General features: G+C 39.0%; 2 protein-coding genes across 4 annotated transcripts in view; one reads left to right on the forward strand and one right to left on the reverse strand.

Annotated features, from left to right (window-relative positions):
- Nucleotides 1-16,505, reverse strand: part of LOC131971684 (paired box protein Pax-7-like) — an 80,160-nt gene that overhangs the window by 34,719 nt on the left and 28,936 nt on the right. For all 3 annotated transcript variants that reach the window (XM_059333234.1, XM_059333235.1, XM_059333233.1), the window contains exons 5-7: nt 10,663-10,862; nt 1,874-2,039; nt 447-646 (exon numbers count right to left, since the gene is read on the reverse strand). In XM_059333234.1, coding sequence (XP_059189217.1) covers nt 447-646; nt 1,874-2,039; nt 10,663-10,862 — 566 coding nt within the window. The remainder of the gene's footprint in view (nt 1-446; nt 647-1,873; nt 2,040-10,662; nt 10,863-16,505) is intronic.
- asxl1 (ASXL transcriptional regulator 1) overlaps nt 1-16,505 on the forward strand; it is a 138,765-nt gene that overhangs the window by 4,033 nt on the left and 118,227 nt on the right. The gene's annotated exons all lie outside the window — the stretch shown is intronic.

Genomic DNA, 16,505 nt, shown 5'->3' on the forward strand with positions numbered 1-16,505 from the left:
AGTTGGGCCTGGGATGTATCAGCCATGAACCTCCTGATGGCCACCACGCCACTGGGTGTTACCCAGCACAGCTTAATAACCCAATGTATTACATGTTGAAAATGGGCCGTGATAAAGGCCAACATTTGATACATTTGAAGTTCTCAAAAAGTGTATTCTGTCTGATCTTGTAGAAGCTAGCCACCTCTCCCTACCTCCAGCCCATACCAGTCTCTACACTGAACACAGTTAGATGAAACTGGTATGGATCGTCCTGTCCAATTCCTGGCAACACAGCAAACAATCCAACCCACCAAAAAGTCAGCAAAACAGAGCAATGCACTAATGTATAACACACCAACACTTGACTTGAGGTTGACGTTTGGTTCTGTGTTCTTTACATGATTCACTAAGTTAATGTCACACATCCTCATGCATGTATGTTGCATTAGCCAAGCAGGTCCTACCTGTGGGGAGAGTCCATTGCTGACAGGGTTGACGTGGTTGCTCTGTGCTGCAGAGCTCATAAAAGAATCAGAGTAGCTGGAGAAGCTGTGACGGTTGGAGGACAGACCGTAGGCAGAGCTGCTGTCAGTGCTGGACAGACCGCTCTGGTGCATGGTGGACGGAGGTAAAGGCTGCGGACGGTGAAGAGTTCCACCACCGTCTGAAGGGAAAAACACAACAGCACATAGCTGAAAACAGAAAGACACACAATCTAAAGTCTTCCTGTACCCCAGTCTGTGTGTGTGTGTGTGTGTGTGTGTGTGTGCTGAATGTGTTGCATGGCCCTGTAACAAGGAACTTTACATTTTAGCTCATCTCTGGTTGGGGACGGGTTCTTCCAAGTGGACTCTGGTGTGGTTTATTTGTCTGTTTGTAAACTGACCAACTACAGGAGTTACATTACATTACATTTAGTCATTTAGCAGACGCTTTTATCCAAAGCGACTTACAGGAAAAGAGTTTGGGATTTCAAAAGCTGGACCTACCTTCTTAGAAAGAGATATGGAAACATGTGTTACTGTGCAACAAACAGTCCAAAACAATTAAAACTGCAGTGTGCTAATGTGTGTGAATCCATTAAAAAGGTTTTGACATTAACAGAGAGCAGAAGTATGAAAAAAACCCTCAACTGTCACTTTTGCCTCTTGAAATGACAAATGCTTCTGGCTACAGGTCATATCACCTCACTGTAACTAATAGCACACATATTTCTTTTTGTGATGAAATATTTGTTGCCTAAACATGCCTACATGCGTAGGCGTGCAGAAATGTGCTGCCCACAAAGCATGGTGTGTTCACTAGTGTGTCAAAAAGAATGGGTTCGAATATCCCCATTGTGGGACTAATAAAGGAAACTTAATCTTAAAACATACAAATATATAAAAACAACTTCATATGACATATGACGGATAAACGGGTGCAGAAACACTTGATTAGGAGGCCACAATTTTTTTCTTTTGTCCGGACTAAATTGACAGAATTACAGGTGAGAAAAAGCCCTTACTGAAAGCTTAATGATTATGTCTTTGACCCCTAAGGGAAAAGGATGACCAGAAACAAGCAGGTTTCCATAAACTTAAGAAAACAGCTGTCTTTTTAGCAGCTAGCTGTGTGAAAACATCTTGATTTGCAAGGTGCTTATGAAGACTTTTCTTGCACCTTGAGATGGAAATGACATTGTCAACTATAATAAAAGCTACTTGACAAACCCAATCAAACGTTTCTTTTCAATAGCAAAATGAAGCTTCTCACACCACAGTGAGAACTCCTGCAAAAACGTACAACAGTCAAAATGACAAAGTACACACAGGCAACTAAAAGAAAACATGTAAATCAAAGAGTGTGCACGGTGCATGAAGTTCACAGTTACCAGTGTTATCTTCTCTACCTTGGCTCAGAGTGTTGGTTGGGTAGCTGGACTCTTGCAGCTGGTACGTAGGAAGTGTTGGCATCCCCGTGGGAGGAAATCCGCCTGGCAACAGGTGGTTGAAAGCTGCTAGCTGATTGGCTCCTGCTTGTTTTCGCCACCTGGCCCTTCGATTGCTGAACCAAACCTTGGAGAGGGGGATGGTGAAATTTGACATACGGTTAGTGAACAGGTTAACTCTATCGAATCTTGGGCTATTTTGTCCATTTTTTAATCCTTTTCATGTCTTTTCGTGTCTTTGTAAGTCTGTTCGTGTCTTTTTTTGGTCATTTTGTGTCTTTTTTTGGTCATTTTGTGTCTTTTTTGGTCACTTTGTGTCTTTTTTTGGTCATTTTGTGTCTTTTTTTTGTCATTTTGTGTCTTTTTTTTGTCATTTTGTGTCTTTTTTTGTCATTTTGTGTCTTTTTGTGTCTTTTTTGTCATTTTGTGTCTTTTTATAGTCATTTTCTGTCTTTTTTAAGTCCTTTAGTGCTCAATAAAGAATTTGAAATGGTGCAAATGTGAACAAATGTTGCAAATCTAACATATAAGAGGGTTCCATCCAGTTCTATCATTTTATACTAAATCTATTTGAGCTTGTCTCCAGTTTTACTTGGTATATCATCATCAAACTGAAACTGGCCTCATGGAGTTTACAGCCAGAACTTTAGAGGTAAATTTCCAGTAGGGCTCCACACTGCTTTGTTTTTACGTCATTTTTTAAGTAAGTTTTTTAGCGCTTTTGAAGACTCCAGAGTATTTACCCCTACCACCAGGTGAGGGCTTAAACCTCGAGGTCAGCCAAATACAATTTTTAGCTGCTTTAAGAAGTTTTTGAATGCTACAAAATTGTTCACAAAATTCCAGGTTTGCTTGATATCACAGTTTAGTAACGGTTTTTGGTTGTTTTTGATACGTTTTTGACACAGAGAATTTCCATATATTTTTATTTATGTATTTATTTGGCCAAAAGAAAAAATAACAACTGCTTGCCTTAACAAAATTTGGGGTAAGAACACAAGGAACAAAAAAACTTCTTCACTGTCAAAATGTCAAATCAAAAATTGCCAGATAGAGACAATTCCTTGTCATGTCTGTTCATTAAGTGTTAAAAAAAACTGGCATAAGCCACACAAGTTGAACTGTGCTTTGTCAGGTAACACTAACGCTCCCATACAGCAGACTGGAATGATCCAACAGTGCTTTGTTGTCCCACTTGACATTTCACTTTTTAAAGAGTGACTGACAGCTGCACTCTGTGTTAACTTCTCAGTTTCACTGAGCTAAACTTCTCAGTTTTCCCTCAAGTAACCCTTTTGTCGAAATCTGTAAGGCCAAAATTAACCATACTATACATACATGCCCAAGGTTGGATATTTAAGAGATCTGTTCCATCCCTAAAACATAAAATGCTGTTTTTACATTATGCTGAAACCTCCTGATTTCACAGTCTTACATTTAATTTCAGTATTTTTTTATTAGAATATCCCATTATACATTCTTTGTCACCTGTGAGTCATTTTTATGTAAATATTAAGCAGGTATTGTTTTTTCAGCCCTGAGCAGTGACCATCAAGCATGGCTGCTTTTTGAGGAGTTGTTGTGGGGGCAGTCCACCAGTGAACACAGATGTAATACAAACTAAAGTCAGAGCAGCAGAGGTTGAAGTAGTGCTGTATGGTTTTATGGAGCTGATGAGCTGATTATCTGGTGACTTAAATCCCAGCTGAACACTTTCATGACATTAAAAAGCAATCCACAAACATTTGACAGAGTGCAGCTGGAAATGAACGAAAAGCAAATTACAGCCTCATGTGTAGTATCATCAGTTGTACAATTTCTTAAAGGATTAAAAAGAAAAAGAAGGATGTCAAACGCACACACACACACACACACACACACACACACACACACACACCTCCTACCTAGTCGAGTACATTGAGCCAAATCAGGCAGATTGTGAAATGACAAAGGGGTGTGTATCGCCAAAAGCTAAACTGTCTTCTTTTTAACTCAGCAGGGCACTAATTTCCAAGTTCTTAATTAAAGTCAAGAAAAAGACAGAAGCTCAGGGCAGGTATCAGCCTGTCGCTCTGCAGAAAACACACTCATGGAGCACGGATCTTTCTCCTCCTCACACACACACACACTCAGGTAACTGTATCTGCATCAATGTGAATCAAACCGGACAATACCACTCACATGAGTTAATAACACACACACACGCACGCACGCACACACACACACACACACACACACACACACACACACACACACACACCACATCCAGAGCAGCAGCAGGAATCTATGTATTGCCTCCAGCTTCCCACCCGCCCATTTTCTCCAGGAATCCTCCTTTTTCATTTTGAGCAAATGGAAACATGCCTTTTAAGTGGAGAAGATCATTTGGACTCCTATTTCTGTAGAGGAGACTCAAATAATTAGAACAGGTGCTGTCGCCCTGAGGTACTACTGCAAGAGAAGCAGAAGAAGTCGAGTCTGACTGATCAACAGTCCAAAGACATGACCAGGAGAGTATCACCTCTCCTCCAGTCACCTGCTCCTCACACCAGCAAAGAAAACTGGAAGCTACACAAAAACCTCCATTCACTCCTTTTTATGTCTTAAGGTTTTTATTTTTTGAGTAGTTCAGAAACAATTATTTGATTGATTGATTGATTCTTTAATCATCAGAAAATAATCAAGGAACTACCATAGTCATACAAACACAAAAAACACAAAGCATTCTTAGTTGCAGTTTCTCCAGCGTCAGGACTTTATATCCTTGGCTGCAGCCGATCCCAGCTGACATTGGGCGAAAGACACTGGACAGGTCCCCAGAAAGACACAAAGACACATAAAGACAGACAACCATTCACGTTTTTCAGAAACTCCAGATACTTACTGTCGTCAATATCTATGTTTTTATTTTTAAGGTATATTCAGATCATGAAAACTTTCCAGAGCAAAGACTTATTTTAAATTTAATTCTCAAGTTCACTCTTATCCAACACGTCAGTCTTTAGATCTTCATCCTCCAAGATTTCTGACATACAGAGGTCAATTTATTGTTCAATTTTAAATTATGAAATACTTTTTCCCATCTGGCAAGAACTGGTAATGGTTGCTGATTGGTTGGTTAATTAGCAAAACTGACGTCTAACGTGTAACAGTAACTTTAGGGTTAGAGTAAGAACCAGGCGGCAACCTCCAGGTCTGAGCAGGGAGGCAAACCAGGAAGTGCCTTAAGCTGCATTCTACCAAAACTTCCAGCAGGGGGTGCTAAGTTTAACTGCAAAAACATTTCTGTCCATTAATTTCAGTGCAAAATGAGAAAACTTCTCACTTGATTTATTACCTCAGAAATGTTTTTCAGGACAACACTATGGTCTCAATCACTAGTAAAAAAAACTTATTCAAGACAATCTGATGTCAATAGTTCTAATAATGGCACCATTTAGAAGAAAATAGAAGATAAAGAATCATGATTTGGGGCGGGGCTACCTTTGATTGACAGGTCACTAACAAGGCGAGCCGTCATCAGGAGAGAAGCAGAACAATGCGCATCCACAGCAACGTGTCAATAAAGTTATATATAACGTTATATAGATATAAAAAAGGACGTTTACCGGTTTGGTCTCATAACTTTGACCCTTTCAATGTATTTTCACTTAATGACAGTTTATTTGAACGTTTTGTTCAGTAAAATGTCTTGTTCAGTGTTTGGTTGGACTAACAGACACTCCAAGGAGTCGCTGCTCAGTTTTCTGAGGTCAGTAACGAACATTTTGTTTTTGTTTTTTGCTAGCCAAAACTACCATCCCAGTTAATGCTCCAGTTAATGCTAACATGAATTAGCAGCAGCTTCTCTCAGTCAGGTTGAGGTGTAGAGAGGCTGTAGTCAGTGATCAGATCCCTCTCCTCCTCCACAGTCCAGATATGGTCTGCTCACCGTATCGGAAACAAGATGGAGACGAGTGTAACAATGAACTCGATGCTTCTATGGTGAGAACAAGGAATAGGGTTAACTTATAATTGCGCGAGGTCTCATGTAGGTTTAATCACGTGGAAGTGAAACTTTTGGTTAATAAACAACTTTGAACGTTACGGTTATGTTTTGCAAGCTTGTTCCAAAGGTGACAAGAAGACCCAATGCTGCAACACAACATCTCATGACTCAGGACATAAAGCACAGCGCTGACCAATCCCAGGGCGGCAGGCCGTGTCTCGTTATGGACTGCATTGGGATCCATAATAATACATCGTCCAGTGGTCACTATGACTAGAAAAGCACTATACAAGTGCAGTTCATTTATCAATTCCAACCAACTATAACCTGGCTCATTTATACTTTGCCACATGGGGGCAAGGGACAAGTTTATCAAATGAAAAATAAATAAATACTTAAAATACTATGATAAATATGGGTAACAAATGAAAGGAAACACATGAATAAATGAGAATATGGTTTGATGAATATGATGATAATATGACATGCTATAAAACTTTTTGGAGCCACATGTTAAAACATTCCCCGTTAACAACATGCAGAGTGCATTGATGTAGCGTCATGATCTATAGAGAAAACTTCCACCCACACTGTCCTCTTCTCCCCTTCTGAGGGTTTCTGATACACTGAAGCCAGCACTGTGACCAAAACCAGTTGATTGTTTGTTCCATTAAAACACTGGAGTGGTGCAGATGGATGATGTAAGTTGATGACACGTCTCTTCTTGCATCACTCTTTTTTTTAAATTACAATACATCATAGAGCTGCATTCACTGCTTCTGACAAGCTGCAAAATTGAAATGGTATACTTCCCTACAAAGTCTAACTGCAGTAACTATGCGAAGGGTAAAACTGAGAAAAACTACTTTAAAGTTTTTTAACGTTTTTTAACTGGCCAGCCAAATGGGTTATATGTAGGTAAGTGATATGACACTTATTTCTACATGTATTGATGATGTCATTTTTATGCTAAAATATCATGATGATTTATTTGACTGTTAGCCCCAAAAATGTAGTTACTGCACTCTGGTTTTGCATTACTATTAGAACCTTTTACAACATTGCAAAACCAGAGTGCAGTAATTACAATGTTGACATCTTCATTCAGCTTTTATATTTTGTTTTAAGTAAATAAACATTTTCAAATTGATTTTGTTATAAATGTATTTAAGTGTTTACCAACTCTATTCAAATATTTGTGTATTTTAGACTTAATATTATAAAGTAATGTTATATTTTAGTCTTTAATTTTTATATTATATTTATATTATATATATATATTATTTTATTTATATTAATTATATAATTTCATCTCACTTTTTTACTTAATCACTATCTAGATAATAATTTCCCTGTTAAATAAACTTATAATTTATACTAATCTTGTCTTCACTATTCAACACAATGAAGAAATACAAGGCTGCACTGTATCACAGTCAAAGTTGAGCTTTAGTTTTGAGTTGGCTTTTGTAGTTACTGCATTTTTTACAATATTATTTCTCTGAAATAAAGCAAAATTGAAATCTAAAACTTTGTCACAAGATAAAACAGACATCAAGGAGTTCATTTTTAGTTACAACTCAATTTCGACCAAAAATGTAGTTACTGCAGTTAGGCAGTTTTTGTAGGGCGGTGTAGTATGACACAGATTCATGTTAGACCGATCTCACACAGTGTGTTTTCCATGCCGTATGTCATCCTTCTGTATAAAAAGTACCACTACATCTAAAATGTGCAAAAATAGTATATGGACTTGACTGATCAACAAGATATCCAACCTAAACGACAGAATAGACCGTTGGACACATATGAGTGTTTCATGGCTCATGGAGTGTTTTCAAAATAGCACACACGTCATTAAACATACACGTACACTTCACGGTTGTAAAACGAGCTGCAGTTTCTGTGAATTTAGACTACAGAACCACTGAGCTAGGTTTAGGGCAAAAAACTTCCTGGTTAGGCGTTTAAAGTTTAGTTTAAACAGTAATTAAATGTACTCAAATGCCAGAAATGAAGTAGTCACGAGGGTGAAGTAAGCCACAAAAGTTACGTGAAAAGTAATTTACTCTTGCTTTGGTGATTCACAAACCGTGAGTCACAGAAGCTACTTTAAAAAAAAAAGTTACATTAAAAGTAAACTTTTGTTTTCACACAGGACACGGATCCTCTTCTCCGAGTGCGACATCCACCATTTAAACTGCATCTCCGTCAATCATTACTACTACGTCAGCAAGATGGCGTCTAAAAAGTATTTGGACGTCGTATTTTGCTGCATGTGCCAACGCCTTATATTGACGGTTTTGAGGGGAGACCAGTCTGGATCGATTGCTCACTTTGGAAACAGCAGCTGACAACACTGACTACAACACAAGGTCCCGTGGTGGACTCAGACTGTTAGAAGGGCAGGGCAAAAAAATAAAAAGGGCACAATCTGCACAACATGGAGCCCCACCAGCACGCAGAATGCTATGATGCATCATGTATGATGAAATAGTCCTCATCCTTGATTACGATTAGCATTAAGTTAAAAGGAGATCCAGATCAGAGTAATTAATAGTATGGTACTGACAATTAAAACATCAAACCGAACCATCTAGGGGGGTCCGGGGACAAAGCAAACGCCTCACATAACATTACTCACAGTTGGGTGATACTGTATTATAGAATCTTTATTGATATCCTACTGTGACATTTTTGTAATCACTGCAGATCATTTTCTTCGCTGGGATTCTTTTTCTCTCTATTGCAAGGGCACTTTATCGTGTTTTCTAACTTGGCATCTAATTGCGCTTTTCCACTACAGGTACAGGTAGACTATTAATCCAATTTTTGCTTCGTAGCGGATTTTAGTACCACTCAATGTAGCTGTTCGTCATAGCAACGGCACATGAAAGCAACTCCTCTTCAGCATTCCCTGTTCGTCGGCTACCAAAGAGAGGAACAATCTTCTGTCTTTTTGCACTAGAGGGCACATCATCATAATTTATTAAATGAAGAGGCACCCTAGAGGGCACATATTCATTTTTTGCATGTGTAAAGGGCAGCCAATAATGCACTTCCTCTCGTTTTAACCACTCTAGAGGGCACTTTAGCCTGCTTTTTCAACTATGGTGGCACTAGTCCGCCACTGACAAGGTCCACTAACTTCCATCCTTTGAAACTATAGAAGCTTGAACTTTATGCTTCTAAGAAATACTTTATTCTTGACAGTTCATGAATGAGGACAAGTGGCACAGTCAAAAGCTTCAGAACAACAAGGATTGTTTTTTCAGCTGAACATGAACTGTTCCTCTTATATCTGTGCAGGTGAATACAGGATGACCAGCGTCAATAGATAACCCTGAGGTCTGCAGGTATGAGAGCTAAGTGACAGTGTGTGGACTGGTTTCCAAGCAACAGTGGTTTCTCACTCTTGGTTTTCCTGGGTTTTGATTGATCCACATTGCTGCTGTGGATTAAAGCTCCCATGAGACAGCTCAGACCCTTCAGTGATCTGCTGTGAATTTTACAATGAGTGGCGAGCTTGAAAGTGGTGGGAAATACAGATTCCGGCCAAGATGTCAGGGAGTGAGACATGCATGAGGAATGCAGCCCCCACCCCACTGCTGAACACCTAACAGCTGTTGTTAGAGCTCTGCAGGGTTTTCTCCAGCATTACTACGACACTGGGGAGCTGTCAGACCCACCAGAGACCAGAGACAGGCTCCTGAACTCAGATGTGAACAGCTGGCAGAGTCTCTGGCATCATACTGCATGTACAGAATTTGTGAATAAGTTAAACTCAGTGGGTAAGTATGGAATTTGGTCTGTTAAGTACCAAAAAAATATTGGTATAATAATGACATCTTGTAAATAATACAAATCAATCAAAGGTTAACAAAAAGCTTGAGAAGAACCGTGCTTTGAGTATGTTTATCAGAGCAGACGTAGAGGTAAAAGTGCAAGAAAAAAAGAAAGTAAAAATACGTCTCTTAATTGCTTGAATGCAGTCCAGTACTCGGAATGAGGCGGTCTCACTCGCTGAAACGCCCCTAATTTGAATATGAGCCACCCTGAGCGGTCTTTTAACTGGACATTTTTAGTCCCTGTAGAAGAGCAGGGCCGTTTTACTCCCTTGAAAAAAGCCTGGATGCTGATTGGATAGAACGCTAAGCAGGATGTGACGTAGTACCCAACGCCACAACAACACGCGCCACTTGTAAAAGCCGCCGAAGCAGTGTTGTCACTATATTTAGTGACTTTTCAGACCCCCCTAGCTACTATTTTTCAAAAAAGCAACAAATCTGACGACTTTTTCTGGTATTATTGGAGACTTTTGGAAATTCGTTCTTACTCTTCTTAATGAGCCACGGCGGCCGGCAGTTAATTCTAGATCACGATGTTTATGATCAGTGGAGACGCTGTGCATAATTAGCCATGCTGGTTTGTTTATTATCAGCAGTGGAGTTGTGCACGATAACTCGACGATCGAAAACCATACGTCCCCTATGGATACTCTAAATCCCTCTGGGGCCTGTTTGTAACGGAGACATGCAGAGTGAGCGGACATTTGAGAGGCCGTGGCCTGAAACTTCCCCCTAAAGGAAACATGACTATTTTTACTGTAAACTTTCAGCACCTTGCTATTATTGTACAGCATTTAGAATATATATTGTTGTCCAAATGGATCCATGGCCCAGCTGAGGCATTGCTGTTGAACTTTAAACTTTCAAAACACTACATGGCAAGGTATGTGCTGTATGTACGGATGTTGCATTACCTGAACCCTGGCCTCAGTGAGTTTAGTCCTCTGGGCCAGCTCCTCCCTGGTGTAGATGTCGGGGTAGTGGGTTCTTTCGAAAGCCTTCTCCAGCTCCTCCAGCTGCTCTGCTGTGAACGTGGTCCGACTCCTGCGCTGCTTTCTCTTCAGGGGGAGATCAGGCTCTGACTCCACGTCCGACACTTCATCCATCCGACTGCCTGAACAAACACACAGACGTCATGTCAGCATGGTCATATTGGCAATATGTAATAAGGTGAAGAATAAAAGAATAATCTGAATTATTTGAAAAAGTATAACATCACGCTGCCTCTCATAGAGATACTCACAAGTAACTGACTAAATCTCACATGAACGGATATTTTCACAATTTTGTATTTTGAAAAGGAAGTTTATAATGTGTAGTTTATGTCCATCTGAGAGTAAGAAAGGCTTCGTAGTGAGCAAAGATGTGTGATTTAATATTCCATATCAAAAGCAAATCTCAATAGCATCACTATCACAACAAAAACAAACAGTCCTGTCTCTTGAAATGTTCATTACTTTTCAAGTAAAATACTTTTTTTTTTTAAATGCCAAACATATTTTGGCTTCTATGCAGCATGTTCCCTAAGAATTTAATTTATGTATTAATCATGCTTTTACATAATCTGTCAATTGAGACATGTCAATATATTAAATACTCATTGAAGGCAAATTTGCTGTCGCTTTATCGGCCAATAAGGAATCAACTATAATTTAATTTTCAGAATATTACATAATAATATAATTTGACATTATCAGCTAATAATCTATTGATACAGATATATATTGTGCATCCCTAGCTGACTGGCTTACTGATTTTCCTGTCTACTGATTGCAGAAATACAAGACATTATTGATCAAACTGAATATTTATCCATTAATTTGGATGAATAAACTAGAGGAGCCTTTATTCAGTTGGAGCCTGTATGAGCTGTTCATATCTGTTTCTCAAGCCACAAATCATCTAATGACAGTATGTAAGTACATAGTATATTGCTATTTACTCCTGCAATGTAGGACCATGTTGTATATAATATTATTATTGGCCCAAAACTGTTGTGGCAAAGTGGCAAATATCTAAACTATGAAATAAGATGAGTGCATTCACATACTGTATACAATATAATTATATAGAGTATATTTAGTTATTAAATTTAACATGAGACGTCAATCTAGCAGTGACCATAGTGTTGATAAGAAAACCCACCCCCATGCCTAAAGTCTGAGTCACATTCTCCACTGGATTATAAACTGGGATTAGTCTGAAACAACAAATGAATGCATTCATCAAAACTTAAAGTAGGTCTGTATCAAATAACAGAACACACAAATCAAATATCACAATCACATTAAATCTGTTAAAAAATAGCACATCATTTGTCACAATCATCACATATAATCTGTTATATCAATCTAGTATGCATGTATAATCTCACAATATATGTGAAATCATATCATATGTCATATTAAACTTTTATATATTTACTGATTGAACTCATTTTTAAATCATTCTTGCACATTACTCATCATAAAGTGGTATGCAAGTCGACACTAAAAATAAACCTTAAAATGACACAGGAGACCCACAGCCTGGTAAAGCAGAAACTGTTGCTTCTCACTTGATAAGTGGAGAGCAACACACTCACACACTTTCCCAAACTAAACCCAACAACATCCGCTAAAAGTGAAAAAATAAAAATAAAAATACACAAAGGATTTATAATGTAGGACCAAAGACTTAATTGTCTTAGTAAGAAGCTGTTTGGTACGGTGGCCCTGAAGTGCAAACCACACCAGCAATTCACCACAACACACCAGCAATTCATCACAACTAGGGATGGGTACCTTTCACATTTGAACCGATACGGTACCGATACCCGGTACCTGGGAATCGGTACCGGTACTCAACGGTACCAATTTTCGGTTCGCGGTGAACAGACAGGACCAGACGAGGAGGTAAATAAAAAAATAAAAAATAGTGCGATCGTCAGCACGCTTGTTAATCAAAGACGTTAAATGAAAACAGGTTGAAATCAATGATCAGTTTAAAGTTAACGCCGTTTAGGTACCGAAACATGGTACCGTTTATTTTTTCATGAATCGGTACTCGGTAGTACCGACGGAATTCGGTCGTTACCTATAAAAGTACCGAATTCGGTACCCATCCCTAATCACAACACAATAGCAATTCACCACAACACACCAGCAATTCATTACAACACATCAGCAACTCACCACAACACACCAGCAACTCACCACAACACACCAGCAATTCACCACAACACACCAGCAATTCATCACAACACACCAGCAATTCATCACAACACACCAGCAACTCACCACAACACACCAGCAATAAATCACAACACACCAGCAATTCACCACAACACACCAGCAATTCACCACAACACACCAGCAATTCATCACAACACACCAGCAATTCATCACAACACACCAGTAATTCACCACAACACACCAGCAATTCATCACAACACACCAGCAATTCACCACAACACACCAGCAATTCACCACAACACACCAGCAATTCATCACAACACATCAGCAACTCACCACAACACACCAGCAATAAATCACAACACACCAGCAATTCACCACAACACGCCAGCAATAAATCAAACGGAAAGGGTCGGTACATATTGGACACTGATCCTCCTCCTGAATGGTTCGTGCCGTCATTCTCTTCTCTGTAGTCAAACCAGCTGCCCATATATATGTAGTGCGCCCGTATTGTGATATTTACGATAAATTCATTGAGCCGGTTCAGAGCGAGCTGACATAAAAGATAAACACTTTACTGTCATTCTTTATCACTTTGCAGTATAAAACTCTTACCTGCAGAGAGAAGATGAAGTGTTAACTTTACATGTAATCATATAATCAAATTGCGTGGCGCGGAAAATGTATTTGTTGTGTTGGCGAAATTCACAATACAATTGCACTTCAGGGCCACCGTAGTTTGGAGTGAATCTAGTGAACTGTATGCATTCTATAATTTAGTATAGTGACCAACTTAGAGGTTATGTCACGACAAAATTAGTTTGACCCCAATCAGGGTTTCTCATGTGGCCCTACAGGAAAGTAAGTTGGGAGGACAGCTTTTCCACTGTGATCACCCACTTCCACCAAGGTTATAATAGTTTGGGATTTTTCATTAGTTTTAGAGTGAGTTTGCTAGTTTTAGTTTAATTTTTATTTTTTTTTAATGCTTAGTTTTAGTTTAGTTTTTATTAGTTTAGTTTTTTTGTAATGGGTTGGTTGCGAGATTCAAAGAGGTCATAATAAATTTTGCCTTTATTTCCTTTGGTTTATCCATCTTAGCCCCAATAAGGTTATTAACTCTTACAGTTCCTGGTGTTTTGAATTTTTTTTTTTATTTACCATGTGTTCCTGCATGTTCACTAACCAGCAGCTGTTTAGTTGGAGCTAAATAAATACATTTCATATCAACCAAAAAGGATTATGCCGTGTTGCCCCAATATGTATTCTGCAAAAAAAACAACTGTGATTTGTAATATTATGGGCATATTGAGGACTTTCATTTGCACACAGTGAAAGAACAACATCCAAAGTTTACAGAGTGTTGCGCAGGTGACACTTTTACCACAATAACTAAACGGTTTACGCTACAGGAAAAGTTCCAATGTTTTCTGAAAGCTGAGAAGTTGCTCTTTACAACCAACATGGTTCATTACGGTAATTTCACTCGTGCTTGTCCCGGAAGCCCACAAAGCAGGAATACACACACTCAGAAAGAGTGGAGGAATAGAAACACTGGATTATGGATGAAAATAGTTGACAAAGACGAAAACAAAGGACATTTTCACTATAATTTTAGTTTGTTTTGTAACCACACAATACAGTTTCAGTTCGTTATCGTTTTTTTAAAAACTCTCATTTTTATTTTTATTTCAGTTAACGAAAATGTTTTATCAGTTCTAGTTTTTGTTATTTCGTTAGTTTTTATTAACTATAATTACCTTGGTATACACTGATGAATGGGGTCAGCCAAGTGAATAAGTGTTTGATGATCATTCCAACCCATTGCACTCTAATGAAGACATCAAAGGTCCAAACCATTCTTTTTTGCTATTGGCCAGCCATGACAGAATAAAAGCTTTACAGTTACAATTCTCTTCAACAACCCCATCATTTTTTCACCTCAACTTTCACAAGAACAGATATGTCCCCGAGCACACCACTGCCTCTTTTTACACACTGCAGGTTGAGTTGGATCATGAGGGGTTGAGTTCATGCAGACAGTCAGAGACGGAAGATGAGAAAATGTGTAGCTACATCAGACACATTTCATGGAACTGAACGAGGCGAGCTGGACAACTTCTTTGTGTGTGTGCTCAATTCCACAGTACAAAAAGACTTGCCAGAACAAAAATATTCACTCAGATGTTATTGGGATAAGTAATAAGCAGAAAATCTGCACTAATAATACGGGTGATAATGTTTCTTGTGTCAGTTTATCCCAGGCTGGATAGGTAGCAGTTCTGTTCATCACTGATTTGATCATATTTGGGACAAGATGTTGGATGTAACACATGCAGTAATACCAAAGATCTTTTTAAATATCCAAATACATTTAGCATTATGCTTTTCATGCATAGCCACATGCACAACCCTGTTTCTAAAAAAAAATATTTAACTTCTTAAAACCCACCGGTCTGCTAGCTGGTTGTGGTAGGTTTCAAACTGTTTTTAACTGATGCAGTTCCAACAGCATAAACTAGAACATGTTGCCTTTTAAATGAAGCCCCATACATGCATTTAGGCTCATTAAGTTTTGGTTTGGTCTTATCCTAACGCCTACCCTGATGCTCAAATTGATAAACCTCTGATATATAAATATACCCCTTTATGTTTTACACTGTACCTACTGGGACCTTGGGGTTGTAAAATATATTCTTGTCTTCCAGTGGTGTTTGAAAGTTTTTATCCTCTAGTGCCATCTGCGTGCATGTGTGAATGGATTCCTGATGGTGGCAGGTGGCACCATGTAGCCTCGGCCACCAGTGTGTGAATGTATGTGTTAGTGGGTGAATGATGACCTGTAGTGTTAAAACACTTTGAGTTGTCGCTACGACTAGAAAATCGCTTTATAAATAAAAGTCCATCTACCATCAAATATGAAAAGAACAGTTGATTTCAGGTCCACTGAGCCACTCTAGCTTTTATAATCACTGCTCCATCTGGTGGAAAGGTGAACCATTACTATGTGTTTCTATGGTCACTACATCATCGCAGGGGAACCTCATTCCAGCTGAGGACCCAGGGAGGTCCCAACTGGGGCCAATCAAGGACCGGCCTGGGGCCCACCACAGAGGACCAGGAATTTCAGTCCATGGCAATAGACAAAAATTAACCTGACTGACTGAATATGCACCAGACAGCAGTTACAATGCCTCCAAAACATATTTGACTAATTAAATGAATAGTGTGTAAACATATTTTGTAGGAGACATTGACATTGTCCAATCTAAGCCAGGCCACAAGGGGTGTAGACAGCTGAATAGGCCCTGTTTATTCTCTCAATAAGAAATTCAGTGGTTCACTGGTTTAGCGACAGTGATGAGACTTACACAGCATGTTCACAACTTCTTACAAATAGAGAGAGAGGCAGCTGGAAGAAGGAGGGACAGATGATGCTTCACACAGCACAGCCTCCAGTGATTCCTCTGTGTGGTTATTTATATGACAAAACAATTTTCTTGTGCTTGGTAAGGACAATTCTATATCAAAACCTGCATATCCCAGCATTCCCCAGGGCACGGTGATCAGAGCTGGAGTGG

This window comes from Centropristis striata, chromosome 5 (assembly GCF_030273125.1).
Source record: "Centropristis striata isolate RG_2023a ecotype Rhode Island chromosome 5, C.striata_1.0, whole genome shotgun sequence".
Lineage (NCBI taxonomy): Eukaryota > Metazoa > Chordata > Actinopteri > Perciformes > Serranidae > Centropristis > Centropristis striata.